Raw genomic sequence first — 15,074 nt, 5'->3', positions numbered from 1 at the left:
TAGTTTTATTGTGTCGCAAGTAGGCTTACATTAACACTGCAATCAAGTTACTGTGAAATCCATACTCTGGTGCCTGTTTGGGTACATGGAGGAAGAATTTAGCATGGCCAATGCTCCTAATCAGCACGTCTTTCGGACAGTGGAAGGAAACTGGCGCACCCGGAGGAAACCCACGCAGACACGGAGAGAAGATGCAGACTCCGCACAGACAGTGACCCAAGCCGGGAATTGAACCTAGGTCCCTGGCGCTGTGAGGCAGCAGTGCTAACCACTGCGCCACCATGCCGCCCTACTATGGCATCCCAAAGTCTGGAGTGCTTGGATCCCAAAGTTAATTCCCTCAGCAGGAAACCTCCTGGATCTCAGGACTTGGAATAAAAGTTGGGAATGGAAAATAAACTGTCAGGAATACAGAGGGAATATCAGGTTGGGGGAGCGAGCGAGCAATGTCCGGGTGGGAAGAAGGTGATCTGAGTTCCCTGGAGATTGGCCGGTTGGATTCTTTACCGTGAAGAGTTTGTTGGGTTCCTGTGAGTGGGGGCTGGAGGATGGGCAAACTGGGTTCCAGTAAATGTGGAGTTGGGATACCTGGGGAGCGACAGTGACTCCCAATCCAGAGAGGCCATGAGGATCTCCTGGAAGGATTTATGGAGTTCTTGCAATAGTAAAATCCAAGTCATAAATGGTGATTTTTCACCACAGTATCTGGAATGCCTCTGTGCGAGAGAATGGCTCCAATTCACCCATGCATCAGGCAGATTAAAATCTGATTTAATGAAATCGCAGGGAAATATAATTAGAGGTAATTGGAATGAGTACCCGGGGAGAAGATTAGGCATTTTCTGTGACAGAAGGAGACAGCTGTCTGGTAAACGAGGATCAATTATAAATGAGAGGTGGAGAATCGGAACCACATGAACTCTGGGGGCTGCTGTGTGTAGCACTCCACGTGATATGAATGAGCTTTACTAATTGTTATTGAGCTCCCTGGAGCAGATTTTGCTGCAATTTGTTCTTCACATAAGCTTTTCACAACGATTATATTTAAATGCAAAGTGAACGGAGCGTTTTTCTGAGGGAGGGGAATCACCTGTGCATCTCAGCTGTGTGCCTGGGTCTATTATTCTCTGCCTCTTACACACTGCATTGTATCCAAAGCAAAGACTGATTCAGGAGCTGAGATCCATCTGTACAGCCAAAGACATGCCTTTTAATAGCAAGCTTTGAACCCATGTGCTGGTTCTAGTCCCACATCAGTGAACCTTCTGGCCTCTGATTCATTGATAAATTACAACTTGTTAATTGCAGCAGTGACTAGGCCTTGCACCCGGTTATCGCTGGGTTGATGTTTTTTTACTTCATTGGGTCGGGGGGAGGGAGGGTAATGGAATGCTGGTGCCAGGCACAGAGGCTGGAATTCTCCACAACCTGCCTGTCACTGGAATTTTAGTGAGCGGGTTGTGGAGAATGTGAAACCCCATTGATAGTCGGGCGGGAATTTCTGGCTTTTAGACCAGCAGGGCCGGAGAATTCCACCCAGAATCCCAGAACTACAGAGTAAAAGAGATGTTAGCAATGAGGAGACCGTTTTATGCCCAGATGTTAACCTTACGAAGCTGGCAGGAGCCGTGTGAGAGTAAATCAGTTTTAAGTTTTTAAAGTTTATTTATTAGTGTCACAAGTAGGCTTACATTAACACCGCAATGGAGTTACTGCGAAAATCCCTCAGGATTACCCCTCGTCATTTTTCGTTTAATTCATTCTTTCATGAGATGTGGATGCCGCTGGCATTGTCAGCATTTTTTGCCCATTCCTAATTGCCCTTTGAGTGCAGTTAGGAATCAACCAAGTTTCTTTTAGTCTGGAGTCCCATGTAGGCCAGGCCAGGTAAGGACGCAGATTTCCTTTCCTGAAGGACATTAGTAAGCCAGATGGGTTTTTATGACAATCAATGATAATTTCATGGCCACCATTACTGAGGCTACCTTTCATTGTAGATTTTTTTGATTCATTTGGATGGTGGGATTTGAACCTGTGTCAGTGGGGCATTAGCCTGGGCTAATTTTTAGTCCAGTGACATTACTAGTATGTCACAGCCTCCTCATCTTGTAAACCCCTCTATCCCAATTTGATCCATCTCATACCCTTTGTTCCCTGGTTTGGAGGATATGGGCGATGAAGAAAGGTTGAACTAACTTGGATTGTTTTCATTGGAGCGTCGGAGGCTGAGGGGGGAACCGGATAGAGATTTACAAGATTATGACAGGCTTGGATAGAGTGGATAGTCAGCGTCTTTTTCCCAGGGTTGAAGGGTCAATTACTCATTTGTCATGTTGCAGCTTTATAGAACTTTAGTTAGGCCGCACTTGGAATATAGTGTTCAATTCTAGTCGCCACACTACCAGAAGGGGGTGGCGGCTTTGGAGAGGCTACAGAAAAGATTGACCAGGATGTTGCCTGGTATGGAGGGCATTAGCTATGAGGAGAGGTTGGAGAAACTTGGTTTATTCTCACTGGAATGACAGAGGTTGAGGGGCGACCTCATAGAGGTCTACAAGATTATGAGGGGCATGGACAGAGTGGATAGTCAGAGGCTTTTTCCCAGGGTGGAAGAGTCAATTACTAGTGGGCATAGGTTTAAGGTGCGAGAGGCAAGGTTTAAAGGAGATGCACGAGGCAAGTTTTTTTTTTTTACACAGAAGGTGGTGGGTGCCTGGAACTCGCTGCTGGGGAAGTAGTGGAAGCAGATACGATAGTGACTTTTAAGGGGTGTCTTGACAAATACATGAGTAGGATGGGAAGAGAGGGATGTGTCCCTGGAAGGGTAGGGGGTTTTAGTTCAGTCGGGCAGCATGGTCAGTACAGGCTTGGAGGGCCGATAGGCCTGTTCCTGTGTTGTAATTTTCTTTGTTCTTTGTACTTGGGGCATAGGTTGTGAGTGAGAGGGGGAAGGTTTAAAAGATATGTGAGGGGCAAGTTTTTCACACAGAGTGGCGAATGCCTGGAACGTGCTGCCAGCCAGAGGAGGTGGTGGAAGCAGATTCTACAACAATGTTCAAGAGGCATCTGGAGGGATACATGAACAGGGAGCGAATAGAGGGATATTGACCAAGTAGAGGCAAGAAAATATTAGATTGGAGAGGCATCCATGTCGGCACAGACTTGGTGGGCCGAAGGGCCTGTTCCTGTGATGTACTGTTATTGTAAATAGTATCATCATATCCCCACGGTGCAAAAGGAGGTCCTTCAGCCCATCGTATCTGCACTAACTCTCCAACAGAGCATCCGGCCCAGGCCCCTTTCCTGTAATCCAGCACATTTACCCTGCTAATCCCCCTAACCTATACATTTTAGGAAACTAAGGAGCAATTTAGATCGGCCAATACATCCAACCACCACATCTTTGGAGTATGGGAGGAAACCGGAGCACCCAGAGGAAACCTGCGCAGACACAGGGAGAATGTATGGACTGCACACACAGTAGCCCAAGGCCGGAATTAAACTCGGTTTGTTCTATCTTCCCACACCCTCCTTCCAATCCCTTCCACCCCCCACCGCCCCCTCATCCCAAGCTCCTCTGTCCCATTTCTGTGCCCACATCCCCTGTCCCATCCTCCCATTGATTCATCCGTATATCATGCTCCATTCCCCACTCTATAACCCCCCCCCAACCAACCCCACCCGGTCACATCCATTTCGGGCGGCACGGTGGCACAGTGGTTAGCACTGCTGCCTCACAGCACCAGGGACCCAGGTTCGATTCCCGGCTTGGGTCATTGTCTGTGTGGAGTCTGCATGTTCTCCCTGTGTCTGTGTTTCCTCCGGGTGCTCCGGTGTCTTCCCACAGTCCGAAAGATGTGCTGGTTAGGTGGATTGGCCGTGCTAAATTCTCCCTCAGTGAAAAGAGAATATAGGGAGTTGGGTAGACAGCTGAGAAAGAGGAATGCAAAGGTAGTAATCTCGGGATTGCTGCCTGTGCCGCGGGAGAGTGAGAACAGGAATCGGTGGAGAATTAATGCGTGGCTGAGGGACTGGAGCAAGGGACAAGGATTTGGGTACTTGGATCATTGGGACCTCTTTAGGGGCAGGTGTGACCTGTTTAAAAAAGACGGGTGGCACTTGAATCCCAGGGGGACCAATATCCTGGCGGGATGGTTGGCTAAGGCTACTGGTGAGACTTTAAACTAGAAAGGTTGGGGGGAGGGAATCGAAATGAGGGGACTGAGAGCGAGGAGGTTAGCTCGCAAATAGATAAGGAATGTAGACAGGGTAAGAGGGAGGTTAGACGAGTGAGGGAGAAGGGAAGTGCTCAGGCTGAAGGTCTGAGATGTGTCTATTTTAATGCCAGGAGTGTAGTGAATAAAGTGGATGAGCTTGGAGCGTGTATTGCTGCTTCGAATTGTGATGTGGTGGCCATTACGGAGACTTGGATGTCTCAGGGACAGGACTGGGTGCTTCAGGTGCCGGGTTTTAGATGTTTCAGGAAGGACAGGGAGGGAGGCAAGAGAGGGGGGGGAGTGGCACTGTTGATCAGGGATAGTGTCACGGCTGTAGAGAAGGTGGACGCCGTGGAGGGACTGACTACGGAATCTCTGTGGGTGGAGGTTAGGAACAGGAAGGGGTCGGTAACTTTGCTGGGTGTTTTCTATAGGCCGCCCAATAGTAACAGAGATGTTGAGGAGCAGATGGGGAAACAGATCCTGGAGAGATGTAGGAATAACAGAGTTGTCGTGATGGGAGATTTTAATTTCCCAAACATAGATTGGAATATCCCTAGGGCTAGGGGTTTGGATGGAGAGGAGTTTGTTAGGTGTGTCCAGGAGAGTTTCCTGACACAGTATGTGGATAAGCCTACTAGAGGAGAGGCTGTTCTTGATCTGGTGCTGGCTAATGAACCTGGACAGGTGGAGGATCTCTCGGTGGGTGAGCATCTTGGGGATAGCGATCATAATTCTATCTCCTTCACGATAGCATTGGAAAGAGATAGGGTCAGGCAGGCTAGGAAAGTGTTTCTCTGGAGTAAAGGGAAATACAGTGTCATCAGGGAGGAAATTAGACGGGTAAATTGGAAGGAGGCATTCTTGGGGAAAAGTACCGAAGGAAAGTGGAGGATTTTCAAGGAATGTTTGTCTGGAGCTCTGCATGACAACGTTCCGATGAGACAGGGGGGTGTTGGTAGGGTACGGGAACCGTGGTGCACGAAGGTTGTGATGAACCTGGTGAATAAGAAAAGAGAGGCGTACAGAAGGTTCAGAGAGCTAGGAGGCGTTAAGGATTTAGAGGAGTATACGCGATGTAGGAAGGAGCTTAAGAAGGAAATTAGGAGAGCGAGAAGGGGTCATGAGAAGACCTTGGCGGGTAAGATTAAGGAGAATCCCAAGGCTTTCTACAAATATGTCAAGAGTAAAAGGATGAGATGTGAAGGCATAGGACCCTTAAAAGGTGAAGGGGGAAAAGTTTGTGCGGAACCGTTAGAAATGGCGGAGGTGCTTAATGAATACTTTACCTCGGTATTCACGGTGGAAAGGGATCTGGGTGGTTGTACTGCTGGATTGCGGAGGACAGAAAGGATCGAGCATGTGGACATAAAGAAAGAGGATGTGTTGGAACTATTGAATGGCATCAAGGTTGGTAAGTCGCCGGGACCGGATGGGATGTACCCCAGGTTACTGTGGGAGGCGAGGGAGGAGATTGCGGAGCCTTTGGCGATGATCTTTGCATCGTCGATGGAGACGGGAGAGGTTCCGGAGGATTGGAGGATTGCGGATGTGGTCCCTATATTCAAGAAAGGGAACAGGGACAGCCCGGGAAATTACCGACCGGTGAGTCTAACCTCAGTGGTTGGTAAGTTGATGGAGAGGATCCTGAGAGACAGGATTTATGATCATCTAGAGAAGTTTAGTATGATCAAAAGTAGTCAGCACGGCTTTGTCAGGGGCAGGTCGTGCCTTACGAGCCTGGTTGAGTTCTTTGAAAATGTGACCAAGCACATTGACGAAGGAAGAGCGGTGGATGTGGTCTATATGGACTTCAGCAAAGCGTTCGATAAGGTCCCCCATGCAAGACTTCTTGAGAAAGTGAGAGGGCATGGGATCCAAGGGGCTGTTGCCTTGTGGATCCAGAACTGGCTTGCCTGCAGAAGGCAGAGAGTGGCTGTGGAGGGGTCTTTCTCTGCATGGAGGTCAGTGACCAGTGGAGTGCCCCAGGGATCTGTTCTGGGACCCTTGCTGTTTGTCATTTTCATAAATGACCTGGATGAGGAAGTGGAGGGATGGGTTGGTAAGTTTGCTGACGACACCAAGGTAGGTGGTGTTGTGGATAGTTTGGAGGGATGTCAGAAGTTGCAGCGAGACATAGATAGAATGCAAGACTGGGCGGAGAAGTGGCAGATGGACTTCAACCCGGATAAGTGTGTAGTGATCCATTTTGGCAGATCCAATGGGATGGAGCAGCAGTATAAAATGAAGGGTACCATTCTTCGCAGTGTAGAGGATCAGAAGGACCTTGGGGTCCGGGTCCATAGGACTCTTAAATCGGCCTCGCAGGTGGAGGATGCGGTCAAGAAGGCGTATGGCGTACTAGCCTTCATTAATCGAGGGATTGAGTTTAGGAGTCGGGAGATAATGCTGCAGCTTTATAGGACCCTGGTTAGACCCCACTTGGAGTACTGCGCGCAGTTCTGGTCACCTCATTACAGGAAAGATGTTGAAGCCATTGAAAGGGTGCAGAGGAGATTTACAAGGATGTTGCCTGGATTGGGGGGCATGCCTTATGAGGATAGGTTGAGGGAGCTTGGTCTCTTCTCCCTGGAGAGACGAAGGATGAGAGGTGACCTGATAGAGGTTTACAAGATGTTGAGGGGTCTGGATAGGGTGGACTCTCAGAGGCTATTTCCAAGGGCTGAAATGGTTGCTACGAGAGGACACAGGTTTAAGGTGCTGGGGGGTAGGTACAGGGGGGATGTCAGGGGTAAGTTTTTCACTCAGAGGGTGGTGGGTGAGTGGAATCGGCTGACGTCGGTGGTGGTGGAGGCAAACTCGTTGGGGTCTTTTAAGAGACTTCTGGATGAGTACATGGGATTTAATGGGATTGAGGGCTATAGATAGGCCTAGAGGTGGGGATGTGATCGGCGCAACTTGTGGGCCGAAGGGCCTGTTTGTGCTGTGGCTTTCTATGTTCTATGTTCTATGTACCTGAACAGGCGCCGTAGTGTGGCGACTAGGGGGATTTTCACTAACTCCATTGCAGTGTTAATGTAAGCCTACTTGTGACAAATAAATAAACATTTGTGCTTCATTGCAGTTTCCCCTCCCAAACCCCTGCTGCCCCAACTCAACCTATCCCTCCATCTGTCTCAGCATCCTCCCTCCCTCCCCCCGCCACCCAGCCATCTCACCCCCTCATCACCTGCTCCCTGTCGCACCCCCAGGTCTCTTCGCGATGTCTCACACCCATCTCACACCCCCAAAGAAGTTAGCCCATTCATCCCATTCGCTTTCCGTCCCAAACACTTTGCAACTTTGGTAGGCTTGCACCAGCCCCTGAATTGTGTCAGGAGGTTGTGTGAGAAGCTGCTGAATGATTTGTCACCTTCATTCGCGTGGCTTCAGTCCTCGACTTGTAACAAAACTCCACCAAGGCCACCAGCATCGCTAGTCCGAGGCCACCAATCAGAATGTAGAAAACCCCTGCTACATTACTCAGACTCAGCGCACTCGTCTTGTCCTGAATGAGGTGAAGGAGAGGATAAGTTTGCTCAGAATAGATTCTTAGCAAGACAAACACAGAAGAAAAACTTGAGTTCTGGGTTGAGCTTGGCTTTGAACCATGATGGGAACCAGGAGACAGCAGCTTCACTGTACGGAATGAGTGGGTGGGGGGGAAGAAATTGAAAGAAAATGAGGGAAGAACGCCAATAGGTTGACCCATTTTACTCGGATGCAGAAAGCCAAGCTCGAGCCCACACTGGCAAGTTCACAAATACCATACACTTAATCTGAATCACTAACTTGCTTTCTGAAGCCAGAGGACACACTGCTTTTACTATTGGCACAGTCTGACATTTTGGGGGGGATTTAAAAGTGACACATGTATTCCCATGAAACATCATTCTGGGACTGTGCGCAGGAACATTGTCGGGCACTAAATGGGGGAGGTCTCTTGGGCACTGCAGGGAATTGAATGTGGGACTGTTTGCGAGTGACGGTGTTGGCGAGACTGAGTGTGGGGGATAGTGTGCGGGGATAGTGTGGGGGAGACGGAGTGTGGTGACTGTGGGGAAGACTGGGTGTAGTGACTGTGTGAGGGAGCTGTGTGTGGGAGGCTAAAGAGACTGAGTGTGGGGGACTGTGCGGGACACTGAGTGCAGGGACTGTTCAGTTTGTAAAACCTGATTGACAAATTAATTCTATGGAGTAAAGAATCAGTGAAGACAAACAGACATGCTTCACTTACTGAAAGTGATGAGGAGGCTCCCTTAAATTTCACCAAGCACTGACTGGTACCCTCTCGAGGGTGAAACATGTCAGACTAACATCTCAGCCCCTCACGTACGGGGTGGCACGGTGGCACAATGGTTAGCACTGCTGCTTCACAGCTCTAGGGACCTGGGTTCGATTCCCATCTTGGGTCACTATCTGTGTGGAGTTTGCATGTTCTCCTCGTGTCTGCGTGGGTTTCCTCTGGGTGCTCTGGTTTCCTCCCACAGTCCATAGATGAGCGGGTTAGGTGCTTTGGCCAGGTTAAATTGCCCCTTAGTTTCCCAGGATTGGTAGGTTAGAGGGATTAATGGGGTAAATATGTGGGGTTACGGGGATAGGGCCTGGGTGGGATTGTTGTTGGTGCAGACTTGATGGGCCGAATGGCCTCCTTGTGCACTGTAGGATTTCTATGATTCTATGATACTTCTGTGGCCCCGAGCTATTGGTTTGCAAAATATAACTTTGTTTGAATTATTCACACAAGTTAATGAGTGAGCTGTTGATCTGATGCCTGCCCGCCTGTGGGTGGAGATGTCCAAGTTAGCTTTAAAGATCAGCCCAAATTGGCGACCAAACCACTGGAGACACATTAAACCTCAACTGGAGCCATCCTGAGACACTCCGGTTCCCATTCAAATTATTTAAAATTAAAAAGAAAGCACAAAGTGACCAGCTCGCTGCTTTCTGACATTGTGTCGACTCCTCACTGTCATTTATGGGAATCATGATGTGGAGATGCTGGCATTGGACTGGGGTAAACACAGTAAGAAGTCTAACAACACCAGGTTAAAGTCCAACAGGTTTATTTGGTAGCAAAAGCCACTAGCCTTCGGAACAGGCTGTTCCTTCGTCAGGTGGGCGGGAGTTCTGATCACAAACAGGGCACAAAGACGCAAACTCAATTTACAGAATAATGATTGGAATGTGAGTCTTTACAGCTAATCAAGTCTTAAAGGTACAGACAATGTGAGTGGAGGGAGCATTAAGCACAGGTTAAAGCGATGTCTATTGTTTCCAGACAGGACAGCTAGTGAGATTTTGCACATCCAGGCAAGTTGTGGGGGTTACAGATAGTGTGCCATGAACCCAATATCCCGGTTGAGGCCGTCCTCATGTGTGCGGAACCTGGCTATCAGTCTCTGCTCAGCGACTCTGCGCTGTCATGTGTCGTGAACTGTTAACCCTGTGCCACCGTGCCATCCCGTACGTGAGGGGCTGAGATGTTAGTCTGACATGTTTTACCCTCGAGAGGGTGCCAGTCAGTGCTTGGTGCAATTTAAGGGAGCCTCCTCATCACTTTCAGTAAGTGAAGCATGTCTGTTTGTCTTCACTGATTCTTTACTCCATGGAATTAATTTGTCAATCAGGTTTTACAAACTGAACAGTCCCTGCACTCAGTCACTTTAGCCTCCCACACACAGTTCCCTCACACAGTCACTACACCCAGTCTTCCCCACAGTCACCACAACTTGCCTGGATATGCAAAATCTCACTAGCTGTCCTGTCTGGAGACAATACACATCTCTTTAACCTGTGCTTAATGCTCCCTCCACTCACATTGTCTGTGCCTTTAAGACTTGATTAGCTGTAAAGACTCACATTCCAATCATTATTCATGTAAATTGAGTTTGTGTCTTTGTGCCCTGTTTGTGATCAGAACTCCCACCCACCTGACGAAGGAACAGCCTGTTCCGAAAGCTAGTGGCTTTTGCTACCAAATAAACCTGTTGGATGTTAACCTGGTGTTGTTAGAGTTCTTACTGTATTTATGGGGACTCAGAGCTATGGGTAAAAGCACAATGGCAGATGAAGGATTAACAAACATCTGCCTGTCATTCATCACCACTAATGGTCCATGTTAGCAACTATCCAAACACCCTACCCTTTTATCACAGTCTAAACTGTGAAGATGTGTGAGAGACATCTGGGTACAGATATTCCTGGCCAGAGATTGTGCAAGAAATGGCTGCACGATTACTGTTGAACCTGGCTAATTTACACTAACGACTTTGAATATTAGATCGAGACAAGCCAGGAATGAGGAAGTGAGCAGGAGCTGAATGAGATGTTTGTGGAGTCAACACCGAATTCACTTGTGAATGGCAGGAATTGATGAATGTGCGATACCTGAGATAATAAACCCATTACAGGGAGCGCACCTACGCCAGGGCCACTATAAATAGGAAAACATGTTACCGAATGTAACTATCAGGAAAGGTTAGACAGGCTGGAGCTCTTTTGTCCAGAACAGTGAAGGCTGACCTGGTCTTAAAGACTTTGAGAGGGATTAAAAGGGTCGGTGGAGAGAAATTGTTTCCACTTTTGAAGGAGACCAAAGCTCAGGACCATAAATATAAGATAGAGACTAATGAATCCAAAGTGGCATTGAGGAGAGATCGCTATCTAGAGAGTGGTGAGGATGTGGAATAGTGTGCATGCATCCAAGGGAAAAGGAAGGAAGATGTATTGTAAAAACAAAAATACTGGAAATTTGCGTAGCATCGTGGAGAGAAACAGACTTCATTTCAGATCAATGGAGCTTCAATCAGTGTTCGGATAAGGGCCATTGATCTGAAATATTCATCCTGTTTCTCTCTCCGCAGCTGCTGCCTGATCTACTGAGTGTTTCAGCTGCTTTTTCCAGATTTCCAGCATTTTGCTTTTGGAGATGTTTGTGTTGATGGGGTTAGATGAAAGGAGTTGGAGGAGGCTGGCGAGGAGTGTAAAGACGGGCTGAGCGGCCTTTTTTTGTGCTGCAGATTCTGTGCAGTTCTATGTCGAACCCCTGGCGATTGTTCCCTACTGAATGGTGTGGTGCCAGCTCTGTGCGTTTCTGGGTTACTAAGATATCCTCCCAGTTGGCTCCTTCACTGACTGATTCGGAGCCTTGTGAGTGTGGCTCCTGTGCTTTATGAGCGGGTTGCCCTCCGGTTAGCATGCGTTACGTGCGTCACGGTGCGGCGACTAACCTTACTGCTGGAGTCCTTGCTTCCACATTCACCTTTATCGTACCACCATTTGTTTTTCAGCTTGTCTAAGATGCCTTGCTCACTGAGTTTCAATACTGCAAGGTTTACTCGATTTCTTCACGTGAAACATAACATAAATAACATTATCAATGTTATTTTATGTTATCCATTACAAAATACATTACTGATTCACAATTCCAAGTGATAGGCACTCAGTGCTCCATCTGGCTGGGTAGTCGAGTTCCTCCAACCTGACCCACTGTGCCCAGCCGGATGTGCAAACACTCTATCACTGTGCGTAACCAGCAACCTGCAGCCACCACTTGGTGAAGCCTGGGAGATCAAAGCAGATAATATACCCTCAGCTGGGACACATCAGGCCACATGAATATAACAGACATTGAAAAACAACACGAGGAACTGTCAACGTCTGGGCAAAAGGCACTTACGCTCCGTGTGGCTCAGAAAGGTTTCGAGGCTGCCAATTAGCTTCTTTGACATGATGAAGATTGAGACAGAATGAAGGGTTCAGAGACCTGGGAACAAACTAAGAGCAGCCGTGTGATCGGTTAGTGCAGCACCTGATGATTGAGTGCCTCCCGTCACCTCTGTCTGGATGAGTGGCAGAAGGTGTAGAGGGGACATGAGGAAGAACATTTTTATGCAGAGGCTGGTGGGTGTCTGGAGTTCGCTGCCCGAGTTGGTGGTGGAGGCAGAGACCCTAAACTCTTTTAAAAAGTACCTGGTTCGGCACTTCAGTGCTGTCAGATACAGGGTTCAGGGCTGGGTGCAGGAAGGTGGGATTAGAAAGGGCATCTGGATGTCCTCAGGCTGGCATGGCCAAGATGGGCTGAATGGCCTCTTTCTGTGCTGTAACTTTTCTACGGTTCTAAGTCCTCTCCAGTGCAGTCCCTGTTAAGTGCAGATGGGGTCAGGCTGTGTCACCAGTCAAGTCACAAGCTTGTTTGAAAACTGTAGCCCTGGCTCCATGAGCGATTCTGACCGCGTGCCCCCAGGTTTATTCCCGGCAGGTTTTTGGGAGCTGAGGTTGTCAATGAGAAATTCACATCCTGGCCGGAGGCCCCCGGTCACTTTTGCCCCGCCACTGTTGCCAACGGGAACTGGAGAATTTGGTGCTCAGCCAAACTCCATTTGCTGCAGTGGGACTGGAGAATCCCAGCAGCGGGTGAGGTCGGAGAATCCCAGCCGCTGGGAAGGATTGTCGAAATATATTAAATCCTCGGCTGCAATTAAATCCCATCTGCCAGACTCACCACCAATTCTGTACGAAAAACATAGGAACATCACACAGCTTGCAGACTCCCCCTAAGACTAGGGATTACTACCTGTGCCACTTGGTCAGCTCCCTGTCATTTCCTGGCAAATTCACAGTAGGATCATGGTTAGTTTCCAGTCAGTTTCCAGTCGGGTCACTTCCTGATCCAATCCTGGTCAACTCTCAGTTAGTTCCAACTGTTCTCGGTCAGCTCATGGTCAGGTGCTGGTCACCTCTTGGTCAGTCACCAGTCAGTTAACAGGGAGATCCTGTTAGGTCCCAGTCAGTTCCTGGTCATTTCCTAGTCAGTTTCTGTTCAGGTCCTGGTTAGTTCCTGGTCAGTTCCTGGCCAGCTCCAGACCAGGTTCAGGTCAGTTCGAGGTCGGTTCCCCGAGACACTTGAGGATTTTTGGCTGTTCACCAGCTTCTTACCACTGGACAGTTGGGTTCAAATCCACCCGAGTATCAATTTAAACTTCCTGGTAAGTCATTTTATTAAACATCAGGGTCAAGCCCGGTTGGACAGTCTCTATCTTTACAGAATTCTTGGTCCAAATGTTGGGATTGAGAGGAACCAAAAAACTCCAATCATCAAATTGGGAGAGGCTTCGATTTCTTTTCAGCCTGTCCCTGATATAGACTCTACACTCTTCCCCATCCCGGATACTGACCGTACTCCCTTCCCCATCCCGGACACTGACTGTATCCTCTTCCCCACTCCGGATACTAACTGTACCCTCTTCCCCATCCCAGATACTGACTGTACCCTCTTCCCCATCCTGGATACTGACTGTACTCCCTTCCCCATCCCGGATACTGACTGTATCCTCTTCCCCACTCCAGATACTAACTGTACCCTCTTCCCCATCCCAGATACTGACTGCACCCTCTTCCCCATCCTGGATACTGATTGTACCCTCTTCCCCATCCCGGATACTGATTGTACCCCCTTCCCCATCCCGGATACAGACTGTACCCTCTTCCCCATCCCGGATACTGACTGTTTCCCCTTCCCCACCCCGGATACTAACTGTACCCTCTTCCCCATCCCAGATACTGACTGTACCCCCTTCCCCATCCCGGATACTGACAGTATTCTCTTCCCCATCCCGGATACTGATTGTACCCTCTTCCCCATCCCGGATACTAACTGTACTCCCTTCCTCATCCCTACTGACTGTACCCCCTTCCCCATCCCAGATACTGTGTGTACCCCTTCTTACATCCGGTATGTGGACTGCACTCTCTCCCCGTTCCTGACCGAAACTGAAGTTCTCCAGCACCTCCTCCTGTTCACCCCATGAAAAGCTGAAGCAAAAGGGAGGTTGTGATCCACATCTTGACGCAGGATTGGAGCCGCAGTGGTCACTGAGATGGAGACACACAGTAAAACACCTGGACAGACATATGGAATGATTGTTGAGAATATCAGTGCCATTGTGTCAATAGCGGCACATCTAATAATGAGCATGAGGTGACTGTGACGGGGTTAATTTCCTTCCCACTGCTGAGGCCGAAGTGATTGGTTGGATTTGCTGGTTACGCAGTTATGTTCATTCTTTACCCACTAGTTTTCCACACTGAATCTGACCTTGGAGTCACTGCCTCCACTGCCGCACTCCCCCTTGTCGTACCACCATTTGTTTTTCAATTTGTCCAACAGCCCCTGCTCGTTCAGTTTAAGAACTGCCAGGTTTACGGGATTTCTTGAAATGATAAAACATACTCATCAGTTGTGAGCATAAAAAAAAACCAGCAGTCAGAATTGGAGTCATTCATTCGCACAGAGCTAAAGTGAGTTAAAAGGTCAAAACATTCACAGGAAGACAAGGAGGAGTGATCCAGGATGCTGGGGTGAAGTTAAGTGTGTAACCCAGGGAGGCACAATGTCAAAAACACAGGCTGAGGGCACCTTTTAGCAAGGCAAGGCTGGTAAACTCCCCGGCCCAGATCATGCCCCCTTACTACAGGGAAGCGCAGACTTTATCCAGTGTTAATGCTCCTCTTTTTTTTACCTTCTGTGGCATGGTGGCACGTGTTAGCATTGCTGCCTCACAGCGCCAGGGCCCAGGTTCGATTCCGACCTTGGTTGACTGTCTGTGTGGAGTTTGCACGTTCTCCCTGTGTCTGCGTGGGTTTCCTCCAGGTGCTCCAGTTTCTTCCCACAGTCCAAAGATGTGCAGGTTAGCTGGCATGCTAAAATGTCCCCTCGTGTCCCAAGACTGTATAGATTAGGGGGATTAGTGGGGTAAATACATGGGGCTATGGAAAAGGGCCTGGGCAAGATCCTCTGCTGGGGAGTTGGTGCAGACCCGATGGGCCGAATGGCCACCTTCTGCACTGTAGGGA

General features: G+C 48.7%; 1 protein-coding gene across 1 annotated transcript in view; it reads right to left on the bottom strand.

Moving 5' to 3' along the window:
- Positions 1 to 4,281: 4,281 nt before the first annotated feature.
- LOC144505017 (glutamate receptor 1-like) overlaps positions 4,282 to 15,074 on the bottom strand; it is a 224,252-nt gene continuing 213,459 nt past the window's right edge. Inside the window, exons 14-17 of the mRNA XM_078230666.1 lie at positions 14,317 to 14,431; positions 7,554 to 7,725; positions 6,138 to 6,157; positions 4,282 to 4,314 (exon numbers count right to left, since the gene is read on the bottom strand). Of these exons, the coding sequence (XP_078086792.1) occupies positions 4,282 to 4,314; positions 6,138 to 6,157; positions 7,554 to 7,725; positions 14,317 to 14,431 (340 nt within the window). The remainder of the gene's footprint in view (positions 4,315 to 6,137; positions 6,158 to 7,553; positions 7,726 to 14,316; positions 14,432 to 15,074) is intronic.

The sequence above is a fragment of the Mustelus asterias genome, chromosome 16 (genome assembly GCF_964213995.1).
Source record: "Mustelus asterias chromosome 16, sMusAst1.hap1.1, whole genome shotgun sequence".
In the NCBI taxonomy this organism is placed as follows: Eukaryota; Metazoa; Chordata; class Chondrichthyes; order Carcharhiniformes; family Triakidae; genus Mustelus; species Mustelus asterias.
Note: the sequence above shows the minus strand (reverse complement) of the source record. Positions and strands in the feature narration are given on the sequence as shown.